This window comes from Tasmannia lanceolata, unplaced genomic scaffold (genome assembly GCF_043159265.1).
Source record: "Tasmannia lanceolata isolate RefF3 unplaced genomic scaffold, GAP_Taslan_0.1 ptg000018l, whole genome shotgun sequence".
Lineage (NCBI taxonomy): Eukaryota > Viridiplantae > Streptophyta > Magnoliopsida > Canellales > Winteraceae > Tasmannia > Tasmannia lanceolata.
Genome location: NW_027518695.1, coordinates 64,050,001 through 64,066,046, shown reverse-complemented (window position 1 = coordinate 64,066,046; position 16,046 = coordinate 64,050,001). Strand labels below are relative to the sequence as shown.

Sequence of the window (16,046 nt, the reverse complement as noted above, 5' to 3'; positions counted from 1 at the left end):
TTTCGTACTTGGAAAGATTTAAGATCATTGGTGAAAATTCTTTAAAGACTAACTTCGAAGTAAAACCCTATAGGCGATTTTACTAACTTTTCAGACACTTAATCTGGTTGTGCTATTTTATGTGAAGATACCCAGCAAGCTCCAAAAGTTCTCCGAGATTCATTTGCGAAACTCCGGGTTTGCATTATTTTTCAGCAAAGGTCATGTCATTTTTCAATAAAGGTTTGAGTTCCTCCTCCCTGCACGATAGAAAAAGTGTACAATGCAACACTTTTTTCCATTGTTATACACATTAAAGCCAACCAAAAAAACCCCCCATGACCAAGGTGGTCTAGAGAAACAAAGAAAAACAAAACAACAGAAAATAAAAATTAAAAGAAGCAAATAACAGCAAAAAAAAAAGAAACTAAAAAAGCAAGCCGAGAAGAAGCCTCAAGGAATAAAGTCTAAAATCATTATTGCTTCCCTATCAACCCCCAACGACCTATCTGCCTCGCTATAGTGGGCTAGTGGTGAACCTTAATACCATCCTCCTTGATCTCCTCATAAATCTCATCTGCAACATTCGCGGATCTCGAATGTAATCCAATACCCCCTCTCACCCTCTCACCACCTATCTGATCCCATTGAGAGTATCCCTCTCAGTGATGAGACCATCCAACAAGCACTTGTCCACTAGGAAGATAGCATGAAGAAGAGCTTGAACCTTAACTTCGTTGGATTCTTGAAGTCCTATCTGCCCATTGAATGTCCACCTAGCCACATTCTCTGAGCTCCTAAGAAGACCTTCAACTCCTGTTGGATCCATATTTCTATGACTCGATCCTTCAAAATTCAGCTTCAATAACCGAAAGAGGAGAATTCCATCTGGGGAGGGGATGCTCCACACTACAACTGCTCATTCCTCCCAATTCTGTTGAAAGCCGAAATGCCTCCAAATCTGGGAAGGCAAGACGGGCCCCTGAGATACACTTGTGAAGTTAAGCCTCAGAATCCAACAAACACTGCAAGACACTCCTTTGAAAACTCTTCTATTTCTTTTATTCCATACCAGCCATAAGAAAGCAGCAAAAAGTAGATGAGAAAGAGTAAAACCAGTATGAGACATAAAAGATCCGCAACATGACCAGGAAAGATCCAACTCACCCCAAACCAGTGTTTTAAAACTCGCTGACTCGGCTCGGAACTCGGCCGAGTCGACGCGGATCTGTGGCGGCCGCATTTGGGAGCCCCTGACTCGGCGAGTTTTGGCTGAGTACTCTATGCCATCTGAAACACCAAGCTAACTTTCTGCCCATTTTTCGCACAAAAAACCTCCTGAAACCCTATCTCATGAAGAAGAAGATGGAGAAATGATATTTTCACCCTTCTTTTCTATAGGGACAGCCCCAGTAAAAGTATAAAATAATTATAGATACACTAGAAGGGGCTGTCCCGAGTAATACAAAGGGCAGTCTGGAATAAAACAAAGGGGATAATACTTAACTTAACCCTTTTAAATTTCTTGTGCAGAGTGATGTACAGTGAAAGGACAAGCAATGTAATACACGGTGGGTTTATCTTGTCATCACAGCCTAGCTTGAATGACAGGCATAAACTCATCACTACTATGGCATCCTACTTTGACTTGTTTTGCAGAATCGTCTTGTCTTTTAGTATTTAAATAAGTATAAAATGTTACTTTAGTTCCCATAAAGCTCTTACAAGTCAATTAAAAATAGAGGACAAGCTGAATTTGTGCAATTACTAAACATTGGTTGGGCTGATATCGTTCGCCTAAATCTAATGCCCAATTTGAAAGTGCATGAATTTTCTACAAAAGTTTAGTAAGAAAAATTATTTTTAAATCTTTTTATATTTTTAACACTTTAAAAAACATATAACTTGGCCGCGTCAACCGCGTCCGCGCCGAGTCAACAAGGTTTCTCTTCGGCCGCGTTCCGCGTCACATCTGCATTTTTAAACACTGCCCCAAACAAGCCAAGGATGAAAGACTATATCTGACGGATAAAGCTACAATGGACGAGGACATGGTCATCTGACTCAATATCTTCTAGGCATAAGGCGCAATGCTTAACAATGATCCTGTCTACGGCGGAGATGATTAGTGTGAGAATTCTGTCCTGGCAAGTCGTCCAAAAATAAACTAAAACCATAGTTACAAATTTCGTTTCGTTTCGTCCGAAATGGACGAAACATTTCGTTTTCAGAACGAAAACGAAACGAAATCTGCAAAATTTCGTTTCGTCCAAAATTTCGGTCATTTTGTTCGAAATTGACCGAAATTCCGGATTCCGGACGAAATGGACGAAATTTTGAATTTTGTCCGAAATTCAAAATAACGGCTAGTTTGACTGGATTTTGCAGAATTTACGACAATGCCCCTGGAACGGCTCTTTTTGGTTTTTGACTATTTTAACCACAAAATGTGACCGTTTATAGCTGTTGGGAAGGGTATTTTAGTCATTCTTAAATGCACAATCAATTAAAAACTCTATAAATAGCCTTTTCCCTATCTTCTTATCCTCCACCTTCACATAAGTGATTTTCTTTCTTTCTCTCATTCTTTCTCTACTTTCACTTACATTATCTATTCTACTAAATTTCCTACAAGTCTACCCTCTTCTTCAACTCAATCCAAGTTTATTTTGGAGGAAAGGGAAGGCATACATTCAACTTACCACTACAAGAAGTCAATAACTATTTCCAAAGGCTTATTTCAAGTGAGTGAAGGCTAATTTTTTCTTCTTCTCTTCAACTCAAGTTCAACCTCAAGGTTCTCTTTATTTCTTTCCATTTCCTTTCTTTTATTTCTTACTTCATTTGTCCCCTTCTACTTCATTTTTTTGTAATTTGTTTCAATTTTCTTTCTTCTAATTCATTTTTCCCCTTCTTCTACTTCATTCAGAATGAGTGGGTCGGGCTCGGGACCTTCTGCAGGAGCATCCTCTATTGGTTCGGCACCCGCTAGATCGGATGACCTGGCATGGGCTTACGGTACATTGGTTCCGGGTCAAAAAAATAAAGTAACTTGCATATTCTGTGGCAAAGTCATATTGGGTGGAGGTATAACCCGCTTGAAAGAACATTTAGCGGTTGTTCCTGGTGAAGTAGCATCATGCAAAAAAGTGACTGAAGATGTAAAATATCGAAAGAAGCAACTTTTAGATGCAAAGAGAAAAGAAAGGGCTAGGATGAGCCTATCCAGGGCAGAGGTTGGAGGTTTTTATGGCACACCAGATGAAGAAGAAGACCAGGATGAAGAAGACATTGGCACACAATTTTCTCAACGAAGAGGTAAGGAAGTTCTTGTAGAACCGAGTGGTACAAAAAGGAAGAAGAAGGGAATCACAGGAGGGATCAGGAATTTCTTTGCAGCACGAACAACCCCTGGAGCCCAGCCAAGCATTAAAAGTGCTTTAGCTACTAAAGAAACAATGGATAGAGCAGACATGGCGGTTGGCATGCTTTGCTACGATGCCAATCTCCCTTTCAACGTTGCCAATTCACCTTTCTGGCAACCTATGTTTGATGCTGCGAATGCCGTGGGTTCGGGTTATAAGGCACCTACTTATCATGCATTAAGGGATCCCATTTTGAAGAATACAGTGGATGAGGTAAACAACTACTTGGAGGAGATTAAGATGTCATGGAGATACATTGGCTGTAGCATTATGGCAGATGGATGGACAGACACCAAACAACGTTCCCTGATCAACTTTTTGGTGTACTGCCCTAAAGGAGTCATATTCCTCAAATCCGTTGATGCATCTGGCATAGTGAAGAATGCCGATGAATTATACAATATCTTTGCAAAGATTGTCGGAGAGGTGAATCCGGAATATGTGGTGCAATTTGTAACTGACAGTGAGCCAAGTTACAAAGCTGCTGGGAAAAGACTAGAAGCCGCGTTTGGTACATTCTTCTGGACTACGTGCGCAGCTCATTGCTTAGTCTCATCTTGGAGCATCTGTCCAAACCGACTGTATTTCCTCACATAGCAACCACAATTGAGAGGGTTCGGACGATTACAAAGTTCATCTACAACCATGGAAGCCTCTTGAATTTGACGAGGAAGAAGTTCACAGGTGGGAAGGAGTTGTGCCGCCCCGCTGCAACCAGATTTGCTACAAATTTCATTAGCATACAAAGTCTGGTGTTGAATCGGAGAGCACTTCAGCAGATGTTTGTGTCTGATGAGTATAGTACTAGTAGGTTTGTCCAACACCCACTGAGTGAAGGGGTAGTTAGTACACTGTTGGATAAATCTTTTTAGGACCAATGCAAGTACATTCTAAACATCAGCGAGCCTTTAGTGAGAGTGCTGCGTTTGGTAGATCAGCAGGACAAACCGGCGATGGGTTACCTATATGAGGCCATGGATAAGGCCAAAGAGAACATCAAGGAGAGGTTGAAGAGAAAATCAGATTACAATCCCATCTGGAGGATCATCGACCAAAGATGGGATAGGCAACTCCACAGTCCCCTCCATGCAGCAGGATATTTTCTTAACACTGCTCTCTTTTTCACTCCTATCTTCTCTAGGCACAGTGAAGTAACCAGAGGCTTGTTGGCATGCATCACTCGACTGGTACCTGATGAAGCTACACAAGACCTCATCACCAATCAGATTGAGGATTATCGAGAGGCTAAGGGTATGTTTGGAATGAAGCTTGCAATCCGCAACCGAACGAAGTTGGGACCAGGTATATTTGAGTTGTTTGTTTAATTAAGTATAATTCATTTTAACTTTCAGTTTCTCAACAAATAATGCTTTACTATTTGTTACTTTACAGTTGCATGGTGGAATCAATTCGGAGGTGACGTGGAAGAATTACAGACCTTTGCGATCAGAATCCTTAGTCAGACCTGCAGTGCGACTGGGTGTGAAAGGAATTGAAGCACCTTCGAACACATTCACTCTGCAAAGAGAAATAGGTTGGAGCACCAGAGATTAGATGACTTGGTGTTTGTCCATTACAATCTTAAGTTTCGAGAAAGGTATACAACGTAATATAATGTTTTCAACTCTCACCTCATCACTTTAAGCTTTTAAGTTTAACCTTTGACATTAAACTTAATGTTTTCCTTTTCAGGGACTTGTTGAGGAAATCATCTACCACTAGTGACCCTTTGAGCATAGACCATCTGGATGTCATGATGGATTGGGTTGCAGAAGAAGAAGATGTCATATTCACGACGGAAGACATTGGGTGGGAAAATCTTGAAGCACCTACTGCTGTGGTTGGGGCCGAGGACGACGACGACGACTTTCTCATGCCTCTTGATGTCCCTACTGGTGGTACAGGTGGTGATGACCGCTGCGGCGACGACGACGACGACGAAGAAGACATTGAGTATGATCATCCGGGTTATGATGACTGAGAGTTGTTGCTATTAGCTATTGTCTATGTTTCACTTTCATGTATCTTTTTTTTTTAATGTTTTTCTATGTATCAGACTATCAGTTGGACTTGTGCAAGACTTTATGTGTTTAAGTAATGAATATGCCTTTTGGGACACATATTTTGGATTATTTATTAGTTTTTCATCTTTTTCTATTGATTTTATATTTTTTTGGATTTTTCTCATATTTTTTAATATATTTTTTGTGTGAACGAAAAGTTTCGACCGAAATGACCGAAATCCCACCGAAATTCCGTTTCGGTGGCCAAAACAAAATGGCGACCGAAACGGGATTTACAACTATGACTAAAACTATCCGAGAAGCTTGAGGACTCCATGCGCTCCTTGGCGGCGAAGGGACTCGAACGGCGAATTGGCCAACCATAAAATGAACTAATTGAGAAGGATCCCGATGAGGTCCATTTCCAGACTCTTCAACAACTTGCTTCTTAATGAACACCGAATTGGTTCTATTCATGAGCGAGGCGACCAAATTCACTTCTCAATTGAAAAAATTCCTGCAAAATCCACTTTCCAATTCACAATCTTAGTGTCTGAGAAACAATCATCCATGGAAGAATCTTTCTCCGTTTCTTTATTGTAAAGTCTTGGGTAATCCATAATCAAAGTATTGTCACTACACCACACGTCCTCCAAAAAAATGAATCTTATCTCCCTTGCCAAATCTAAAATGTATGCCTTCTTGGAAGAGGGAACTACATTGCACACAGTCTTGTCAAGTTTAGGTCCATTGGCATTTGTTCAAGTCCCTCGAACCCAGCCCCAAAGGTGGATCTCAATAGCTATCTTCAAAGGGACTCTCTGCCTTCCCCAAATTTCGACAACCATGGCAGACTGTACGTTTCAAAAATTCTATCTGCAACGGATCGAAATTGATAATTATGAAAACCAGTGTTTCAAAATGCACCAAAATGTGGCCAAAGCAAATCCTAGTTGACTTGACGAGGCACGATCGAGTACTTGGTTGGCGTGACCAAGCAATCGATTGACACAAGTGAGTACACCGTTTGCACGGTCATAACACGGGGGAATCAAAGGCGTTTTAATTGACTTTGGTAGGGCAAAACGCATATTCGGACAAGAACACGACCAAGGGATAATGGAATCAACTCGGGTGTGTTGACAATGTTGTGGGGGAGTTTTTAAACTATTATGGAAACAACTGACTAAGACTAAGCAAAGGAACATGACTGAGACGAGAATGCCAACACCACCCGGTCTTTATTCAACATGGGCTTTGAAAGAAAAGGAACGCAAGACGTTGACCCCACACCATATAGAAGGTATAAGCCTCCACTCGCACGACACCGCAATCATCCTCCTCTTTTTTGTGTCCTTAAAAACACATTATGAAGGCAAAGCAGTTGTACTGCAATCCAATTCTTTCGTAAGATTGCTCACATATACAAGATTAGATGAAAAGGATTGAACACAGAGAAGAAAAGATAAAGTTAGGAAAAAGAAACGCTAAGGATTCCCGGCGTCATACCACTATGATAACCAGTATGTCCAACCCTTGAGTCTGATGGTAAGGTTGAACATTCAAGAAGAGTGGTACCACCTCATGGGCCCTTACGATTTGTTCACCTGCTGGTCTTGGCACAAAAATGGTGCGTGATTCTACATTTGAGTTCACTCCTGTGAGGAACTCAAATATCCTTCGGCATTTTATTTGCTTCCTCAACACTCAGAGCAAAGGGCTGATAGCGATCCAATTTGTCCTACTTCCTAGGATACCATATTATTCTTTTACCGACATCACTCCTTGACAGGTTAAATATCTCTTGACGAATTTGATAAATTTGGCCAATATCATGTGTGTTAACAAGTCATATTTGTCATGAAGTGTTTGGCTGTTTTTGGGAACAACAACTCTGATGCTCGATTGCATCGAATGCAACAACTAACACATTATTGTGAGATTTTCTAGCTTCTGTTTTCATAGCTTGAATCCTCCTCCTTTGGTTGTTTGATCTGGCTATTTATGTACCGTAGCTTGGATCTGCTCCCAATGAACATCCTTGTTGACCGTGGTCTTTCAATGTAATTGGTTCCAGCAATCTGAAATCCATCTTCTACAAAATCCCAATGAACATCCTTTTTGACTCTGTTCTTTCAATGTAATTTGTTCTACCAATATGAAATCCATCGTATGCGAATTTCACTAAACTAACCATAAATGGGGTTGGTGCATGCTTAAAACAGCCTTACAAAAATTGATCTTGAATTTCTAATCTCATTCAAATTTCTTGAACTCACTCCCATAAGATCCCTTACAAATAAATGATAATAACCCCTTTGGTCCTGCTCTTTAAACAACATTTGAGAGAGAGAGAGAGAGAGAGAGAGAGAGAGAGAGAGAGAGAGAGACCCTGGATCTCATCCCTCCAATCTACAAAATTTGAAAAAAAAAATCCGATCCTCGTGAGTTTCCGTGTAACTCGATCCAAAAAATGAATAAAATAACATATAAAATGCCTATTGAGATAGATCTACTCAAATTTTCATTGCTATTTTAGATATTATAACGGATGAGATCATCAGCTGTACAGCCTAGCGGAGATGTGATCTAGGACTTTCACTTCTCAATACCTTGCTTCGAAGCTTCTTCAGTGACTTTAGATCGAAGGATCTATGGATCTAGTTCTCTTAGTTTTAGATCTGCTCTAATACCTTGTAAACACTTGAGATATAAAAGGAAAGTTTGAAGAGAAGAAGATGGAGAAGAAGGGAAGGAGATAAGTATTTTGCGAGGATCATAGTAATACAGTTCTGTTTTATGAATTTAATTGAGTTCAAAAAGACTAAAATGCCTTCATACACAACAACACAAGTAAATGATTGTTTCAACAAAACCCGCATGAATGAAGCCATGATGAAGTTTGCAAATAAAGTGGATAATGATGATTACGGTTTTGTATTAAAGATGAGGGATTAGGGATTCAAGAGGTTAGAATTAGGGTTATGGGTTTTCTAAAGGAAAGATTTGAGGGTGTTGGATTTTCAAATGTTGAAAGGTAGGGATTTGGATTTGTGAATGAGAGGGATTGGTGTTTTTGACTTTTGAATAGAAGGGATTAGGGTTTAGGGATTTCGATAGGTAGGACTTGGTGCTTTGGGTTGTCAAGAGGTGGGATCTAGAATTTTTTGGGTGTCCAGATGAGAGGGATTAGTATTTTTAATGGAGTAATTAAGGTTTTCCATTTTAGAGATTAAGGAATTAGGGTTTTGGGTTTTCAAGTGATGGGGTTTTTTTTTGGCGTTTTCGAATGTGAGAATTTGAGTTTTTGACATATTGTGGCCCTGTATCACAACTAAGATCTCTTCAATGGCATTTACTAATTTCCAAGGGTAACTCTTAAGATCCCTCACCCATCTGACAATAATAAAGGCAGTGACCCTCTATGATAAGTTGATCAAGCAAATTTTGATCCACAACTCTGATTCCGTGAAGGAGACCCTAGACCTTTGCCTCATTAGAGTCATTATCATCATTGGGCTTGAGAAAGCCCATCTAACCTTGCTTGATGAGATGACCTCCAATGCTAGCAGGGCCTGGATTGCCGATACTTGACACATGGAAGCTCGGCTTCAAAAACCCAGGTGGAGGATCCCTTCTCGGACATGGGTGATCCTTGCGACAACTAGTCAGAAAGATTTCCTCCGAGGATCTATGGAACGAAGAAATCGAAACTCTCCTGAACAAATGTAGATTAGTTGCTCGTTGGACAACCACAGAGAAGATCCTCCTTTGAATATCCTGCATTCTCTTTTGATATCCCTTTAATGATTCTTCTATTCCTTTTTGCACCGAGTCCACCGACCACAGCGATGTAGCAATGAACCCTCCTCTAGCTAGAGCACTACAGAGCGAAGACCCAAGTCTCAAACATAACTGTAGTTCGACCAGGAAAACCCAACCTACTCTGAATAAGCTATAAAAGACAAAATCGCATTAGTGAACCTATAGGGAATCAGCAAATGCTCAACCGACTCAGCATCCTTAATGATTCATCGAAATCATTATTCTATGCTGGAGTCTCAGGGAGGGGAGATGGGGGGAGCTAGGGAGTTCCATGCTTTCCAAGCAAAGAGAGAATCTATGCGTGAACGATAGTTTTTCTAATCGAAGAACATCTCGAGAATTTACTTTCATCTCCATTCCTCATATGGATTGACTCCATCCTAGCTAAGATAGCAGGGGTCAAATCCACCTCCCAATCGAAGTTCGTTCTAAATCTAACGTTCCACACAACCATCCCATTTTGTCTGTAAAAAGACAACCCCACTAATGTCTTTATCCTCAGCCATATTGAAGAGTGTCGGGACTCTATCTAAAGGGTTGTTGCCACACCACTTATCTGACCAAAATCTGATTTTCTGTCCATTTCCAACTCTCAACTGAATGCCAACTAGTAAGCTAGCACGAAACTTCTTAATTCCCTGTCAAAGGGAGGAACCCAAACTCGGTAGTTGCCCAAAATTGGACCCATATTTGAAGATAATAACCGATCTCCGAAGGCTCTCTCCCTCATCTCCAAAATTCCAGAGCCATTTTCCAAGGAGGGCCATAATCATCAATTTTAATTGTTTTATATGGAGGACTTCTTCCTCCATAGGTTTGCACACTTCCTCCCATCTGACCAAATGGTACTTCTTTTGATATTCTGTCATTCCATAGAAAGTTCCTTTGAAGTTGCTCAATTCTTAAAATCACCACGACAGGGCAGCTGAAAAGGGCCATATAATAAATAGGGAGATATACCAAAACAGTCTTGATGACAGTAATTCTGCCATGTGTTGGAGACTTCTTTCATGGGCTAGTCTTTTCTCCACTCTTTCCACAACTGGATTCCCCAAACTTTTGGATGGTCTGACAATGCACATCAACAATCCTTAGAATTGTGGATGGACCCAGACCAAAATCCACAAATCCTCCAGTTTCCTCTAGCCGAACTCCCATAACTATGAACTTGCTGAAATTTACATGTCATGTGTCATGTGACCACTACATAATTTCTAAGAGCTGCCTTAAGGTTTTTTAATCTTTTGAACCTCAGGGCAGCTGAGGCGTAAAGTATCGTCCTTGTACTGGAGATGTGAACCATGGACTCTGTCTCGCTTGAATTTGAGATGGTCTTTCTCGTGAGAGGTGAAAGAAATCTTAGGTCCTTAATCTCCTTGGATCTAATACCATGCCAAAACATGCATAACCGAAAAAAATAGAGAAGATGAGAAGTAAATAGGGAGAACCCTAGCACACAATTTACAATGCATCTCTTATGTAGTGTACATAAGCTGAAGGCCATAAAAGCTATTCCTTACAACTTATATATATGTAAATACCAGTGAATACAATTTCCTCCCATAGGACTTGTATCCACCATGTAATGGTATATATAAGTCGAATATTTTCCGTATCTAGATCAGATTTCCACACCATAGAAGCTTCAAGCAGGTGCATAATTGAAACACATTTATCTGGTTCATTGGTACATGTGGTATAAGTACAAGTTTGCACATCACAGTCTCACTACTTGCCGACTGAACCCAGTTCATTAGGTTAGTTTATTAGTAGATTGTTTGGTTCACTAACTTGGAACTTGATACGCTAACACAACATATATGTGTGTGTGTGTGTGTGTGTGTGTGTGTGTGTGTCTATATATATATATATATATATATATATATTCTCTAATGTAGTTCTGACTTTATAATTGTCTATTATTTGTTGGACATTACATTGAATTGCTCAGATAATAGAATTTATGGGTATTCTACTTTAAAGGATTTGGAATTTATGTGTATTCTACTTTAAAGAATTTGTTTTTATCTGCATGTCAATAATTAGTTCCATGTGTAAGTTACTTTTTTCCTAATGCTACGTTTCGTTGCTTGGACTGGCTCGGAGAGTAGTGGAATAGGAACTCAAAGGGAAGAGACAAGAATTTTGATTTGCCTAGAATTAACTCGGAAAACTGTGGTAGTAGTGTTTGGTTGCGCGGCAAATAATGGGAGAGTAGGAGAAAAAGTAGGGGATGTCATTACCAATATATGGAGAGAGGAAAGAGAGGGAAGAGAGAGATAGAGAGAGAGCATTATTCCCTATGATTTGGCCGACGCTTCGAATTTATTGCCGACTCACGTGTCCTGCCGTGTTCGACACGACACGCGTGTCCACACGTGTCGACACTCCTTTGGACACTTTTACTTGTATTGCTGGAAGTGTTAGACTTAATGTGGGTGTGTGGACATGTTTTTGTACCGTGTCAAGTGTGACATTCTGTTTTTTTATTGAATATTGTGTTTACCACATTTAGACAACCCGTATCCATATCGAAACTGGACACACGAATCCATATCCACAAATCATGATTACCTATACTTTCTATTTTAGCCGTGTCCCCGTTTCTAAAGTTTGGGGGTTGGCCGTGTCCGACACTCCGTGTCTGTGTCGACACGCGACACTCATGTCTGTGTCCACAAATCATAGATTATTCCCTAGAAAATTCAACCATAATTCTTTGCTTTTGGAATGAGGGGACAAGAAAGAGACAAGCAATTATTACATAAGAGAAATCCAAGGGAATCAATGGGAGTCCAATCCATTTTGGCAACCAAACGCGGAATGGCATGCCAAATCCAAACCAAATTCCAACGGCTGCTGAGCTTTTGTGAAACCAAACGAAGCATAAAACTAAATATACACATGCCAAATAGGTGTAAATAATTAAATTTAATAATCTACATAAAATTCTTTGGTGGAACACAGATACCCGTTATCCCAATGGAGAACTACTGCATCCTTTGTAATGTTACGATTCAAATTGCTTGTTGGAATATTTACACCTTCTTTATTTTAAATATAATCTTTAACCGTTTACCATACATGATGGGTGGGTGATTTATATTCCTAGTTTTTGTTATATTCCTAGTTTTTGTAGAATGAAGTATGTTGATCAGGAGTCATTCTTCGATGGTTGTTTTCGTGGGTCAAGTCTTGTCAATATAACTATGTCAATGAACATTATTGTTCTTATGATGCTCTTACTTCTGCTCATTTACAGGGTCCCTTGGTTCTCTAGGTTCCTGTGGTTCAATATATAATGAAACTCCATCATACAATCCTTCACATGTTGGTACATGGTGAGGCCTTCTCCCTTGTTGAATATTATCCACTTAATAGAATACAATTCATCACACACACACACACACACACACACACACACACACACACACACACACACACACACACACATGTGACAAACGGGTTGGAATTGTTTTACTTAAACATATTAGAGCATTTCATACTTTTGATTTACCTTATAGTGAAGAAGGAAGTGATGTAATTCGAGAGATGGTCCTATGTCCCTTGGCAATCTAAAGGTAAGACTTTGTTGAATGTGGTTTGCTGGCCACATTATGGGTTCTTTGGAAAGAAAGGAGTTCTTGAATTTTCAAAGACCTCGTAAAAGTCATCTCTTTGTCTACACCAAGATCAAACTTTAACAATAGAATGGGTGAAATGCCTACTTAGCTTTAGGTTCGTCTTAGCGCCTACGATCTATGGCGGGGGTGGAGGGAGATATGTTGTAACAGCGATCAGGCGAAGACCACCGCCCCTAGCGGGAGCTGCCGGACCTGGGTAAACTCAAATTCAACTTTGAGAGCTCTAGCATTAGAAATCATGGGCTAGCAAGAGTGGGAGGGATATTGAGAGATGAGAATGAAGGACAAGGTGGGCCTTTGCAGGTCCAATAGAGTAGCAGATTCCAACGAAGCAGAGGTGAGAGTGGTCTATCAAGGCATGAGGATTATAGAGGAAGTCTTATCGGATAGTCTGAGTGTAGAGGGAGACTCCCTCAATGTCATCAGGTGGCTGCAAGGGCGTCATCCTCACCCATGGAGATTTGTGCAATGATTTGATGAGATTCAAGACCGGGTGCAGGGTGTAACCGTCATCTTTAGACATGTCAGAAGATCGGCTGACGGGGATGCCGATAGACTAGCAAGGGCCGGCATGGATAGGGAAGGTTTAGAGTTATTTGATTTCCTGCCACCCACCCTGAGTAGTCTATTCCTTTTTGTATTGTATCTCCTTTCTTTGTTTTCGCTGTGTATTGACCATATCGGTCTCCTGGGTTTTCCTCGTCTTTTCATCTATTAATAAAATGCTCTCCTATTCAATTTTAAAAACAAACCGCACTAGTGGTAACTTTGTTTGGTAGCCCTGCAACACCAACGAATGCAGTGAAACATTTCTATCACAACCATAGGAACCAGATCACGTTACGTAGAGCTAGTAATGGTGGTCCTTGTCTCTTTAAACTGTGGCTATGAGTTCCAAGCTAGTCAGCTAAGTGAATCAATCACTCCTATTTAGTATTGTCACCCATGATAGCACTGAAGTTCGGTTTTGATCAAGACATCCCAACAACTTACTAAAGAGGGGGAGTCATGCTGCAGTTCAACCGATGACAGAGGTCCTTTTCCAGCAACTCTCTATTTAAAAGCGCCTACTCTCTCCCTTAGTGTCTTTCCACTTCCGTCGTTCAAGAACAAAGACAACAAACACTTCGCCTAATTTTTTTAATTCCCGGCCCGTCATTGGATTTACTCAAGTGATGATAAGGAACAGGCAAACAAGGTTTTAAATTCAGGTTTCGATCATCAGCGAAACAGAAACATTTCAGTTTCAGTACCAAATTTCGGCCGAAATCTTGTAAAATCATGAATATATTTTGGTACAAAATCAAGGCCGAAATCCAGGTAAGATTCTTCACCACTGGTTTTTCTTTTTCTTTTTTCTTCCTTTTCTAGACATCTGTGACTAACTTTGCTTCCTTTGTTTTTTTTTAATCTGAGAAGTCGCATGTTTTGCATATTTCGACCGAAACATTAACGAAATCCTACAATTCTGGGCGAAATCTCAAAATTTCACGTGAAATCTGGTATTTTCTGAATCCAAGTGGATTTCATTTCAGTAGCGACCGAAATCGAAATATTTCGGTTGAAACGAAATGTTTCAACCGAAATTTAAAACCACGGGAGAAAATGGTGTACTCCTGGTGTTTTTTCATAGGAATTGCTCAACTGAAGACGGTAATCGTGGAGGGTCTAGGGCGGCTTCCATTTTGTGCTCTTGCACATAGTGCCAGAGGAGGTTGTTCCCCACAAAGATGGCATCTGTCACCGCAGAGGTGCCCCTCAAAGCCGATGAACAAAAGTGGAAGCTTTTTCTTCCTTTTTGTTTTACTTTTTAATAAATTACAAGGATAACTGGCTGGGGCAGCTGTTACCACCCGAGATCATGTTTTTTTATTAAAAAAAGACAAAATACTTCATGCCTTTATTGATTCTTTGCATGAAATATCAATCCCCTATGTATATGTATATGTACATATGTATACGTACATACATACATATTTGTGTCCATTTTGCTAGATTGTTCTTGGCATCTTACAAGCTTAGCCCATTAAATCAAAGTTGAATTGATAAAATCTGTCACCTCTATTAATAACCTTGGGGAAGAGAGCACCCTGCTCCATGACAAACCATGACATTGAAACCAGTAACATCTAATTGAATAACATCAATTTCCTGCCATCATCAAAATAAATCAAGATATTTATTGGAAGAAACCTGAACTTAATTTATATCCCTGTTAGTTGCTTTCTGTTATTGGCTGAAGGGCTCCACCACAAACAGTGGTAACCTTACAGGCTGCATGCAGAAGCCCCTATAGTGCTTCCCTTTTGGAGCTGCCATGGCACGTAACACTGCCGGCATCACACCACAGGGCCTTGTATTAACCAAGTTTTTTTTTTTGAACGGTAACCAAGGTTTTAAATTTCGGTTTCTCTTTCGATCGGCACGGAAAAGGTAACATCTCAGTTTCGGTGGGAATGCTGTGAAATTACAGAAACGTATGGAAACATATGCATGCGGGTGATGAAATTTTAAGATGATCGTTTGGGAAATTCTAGAATAATCACAAATACACACTTGAAAACTAATGCAAACCTAAGATTGGATTACATCCGAAACCATCATAATGGCTTAATCACATTGAACACCTTGTGACATGCATTGTCGCACATGTCTAGAACATTACGTCAATAAAGAAATACAATGTAATGAAGTATAAGAAAGTATAATGGTCAGTCTCTCCTCCAGGACCCCAACTCTATGTCAATACCAGTTAGAGTTACGAGGTATTATTGGTCCCATGCCGAACTGACATCCCATGCATAAGATACGGTTACTTTGCTGTGCAGTTCAAGGATGTTGCCTACCAAATATCATTCTCAACATTACTGATATGAAATGAAATGCAAATTATAAGATCTTTCCATTTTTTGTTGTTTCAACCATTTCGGTCGAATTTTGGTCGGAAATAATGACGTGGAAGGAATTCATTGAGATTTCGTTTCGGTAGGGATGCAAGCGGAAACACTTAGGTCGTTTCGGGGAAATTCTAGGGGAATTTAAAACCATGGTATTAACTACTGCTGCAGAAATCAGCAATCTGCAAGGCTTCTTTCATTTGAGAAGCAACCATGTAAGCCATTTCCAACTGCCTATGCCTTGGTTTTGTTGCACTCTGACCTGCATGTGAA

General features: G+C 40.1%; 2 protein-coding genes across 4 annotated transcripts in view; both read left to right on the top strand.

Moving 5' to 3' along the window:
• Positions 1–16,046, top strand: part of LOC143849942 (plasma membrane, autoregulation-binding site, misato segment II, myosin-like, tubulin/FtsZ protein) — a 76,761-nt gene that overhangs the window by 41,898 nt on the left and 18,817 nt on the right. The window contains exon 5 of the mRNA XM_077359252.1: positions 12,495–12,573. Coding sequence (XP_077215367.1) covers positions 12,495–12,573 — 79 coding nt within the window. The remainder of the gene's footprint in view (positions 1–12,494; positions 12,574–16,046) is intronic.
• LOC143851480 (uncharacterized) lies at positions 2,597–5,626 on the top strand. 3 transcript variants are annotated; one of them, XM_077360939.1, is made up of 3 exons: positions 2,597–4,706; positions 4,797–5,001; positions 5,097–5,626. In XM_077360939.1, exons 1-2 carry the CDS (start codon positions 4,358–4,360, stop codon positions 4,898–4,900), a joined length of 453 nt encoding a protein of 150 aa, XP_077217054.1. In that variant the 5' UTR covers positions 2,597–4,357; the 3' UTR covers positions 4,901–5,001; positions 5,097–5,626. The 3 variants fall into 3 exon arrangements, with proteins under 3 accessions (XP_077217054.1, XP_077217051.1, XP_077217052.1); XM_077360936.1 differs by having other exon boundaries at positions 4,797–5,626; XM_077360937.1 differs by having other exon boundaries at positions 2,597–5,001.

Coding starts and splice junctions, on each gene's coding strand:
- LOC143851480 (XM_077360936.1), top strand. CDS start 2,910: ATGAGTGGGTCGGGCTCGGGACCTTCTGCAGGAGCATCCTCTATTGGT.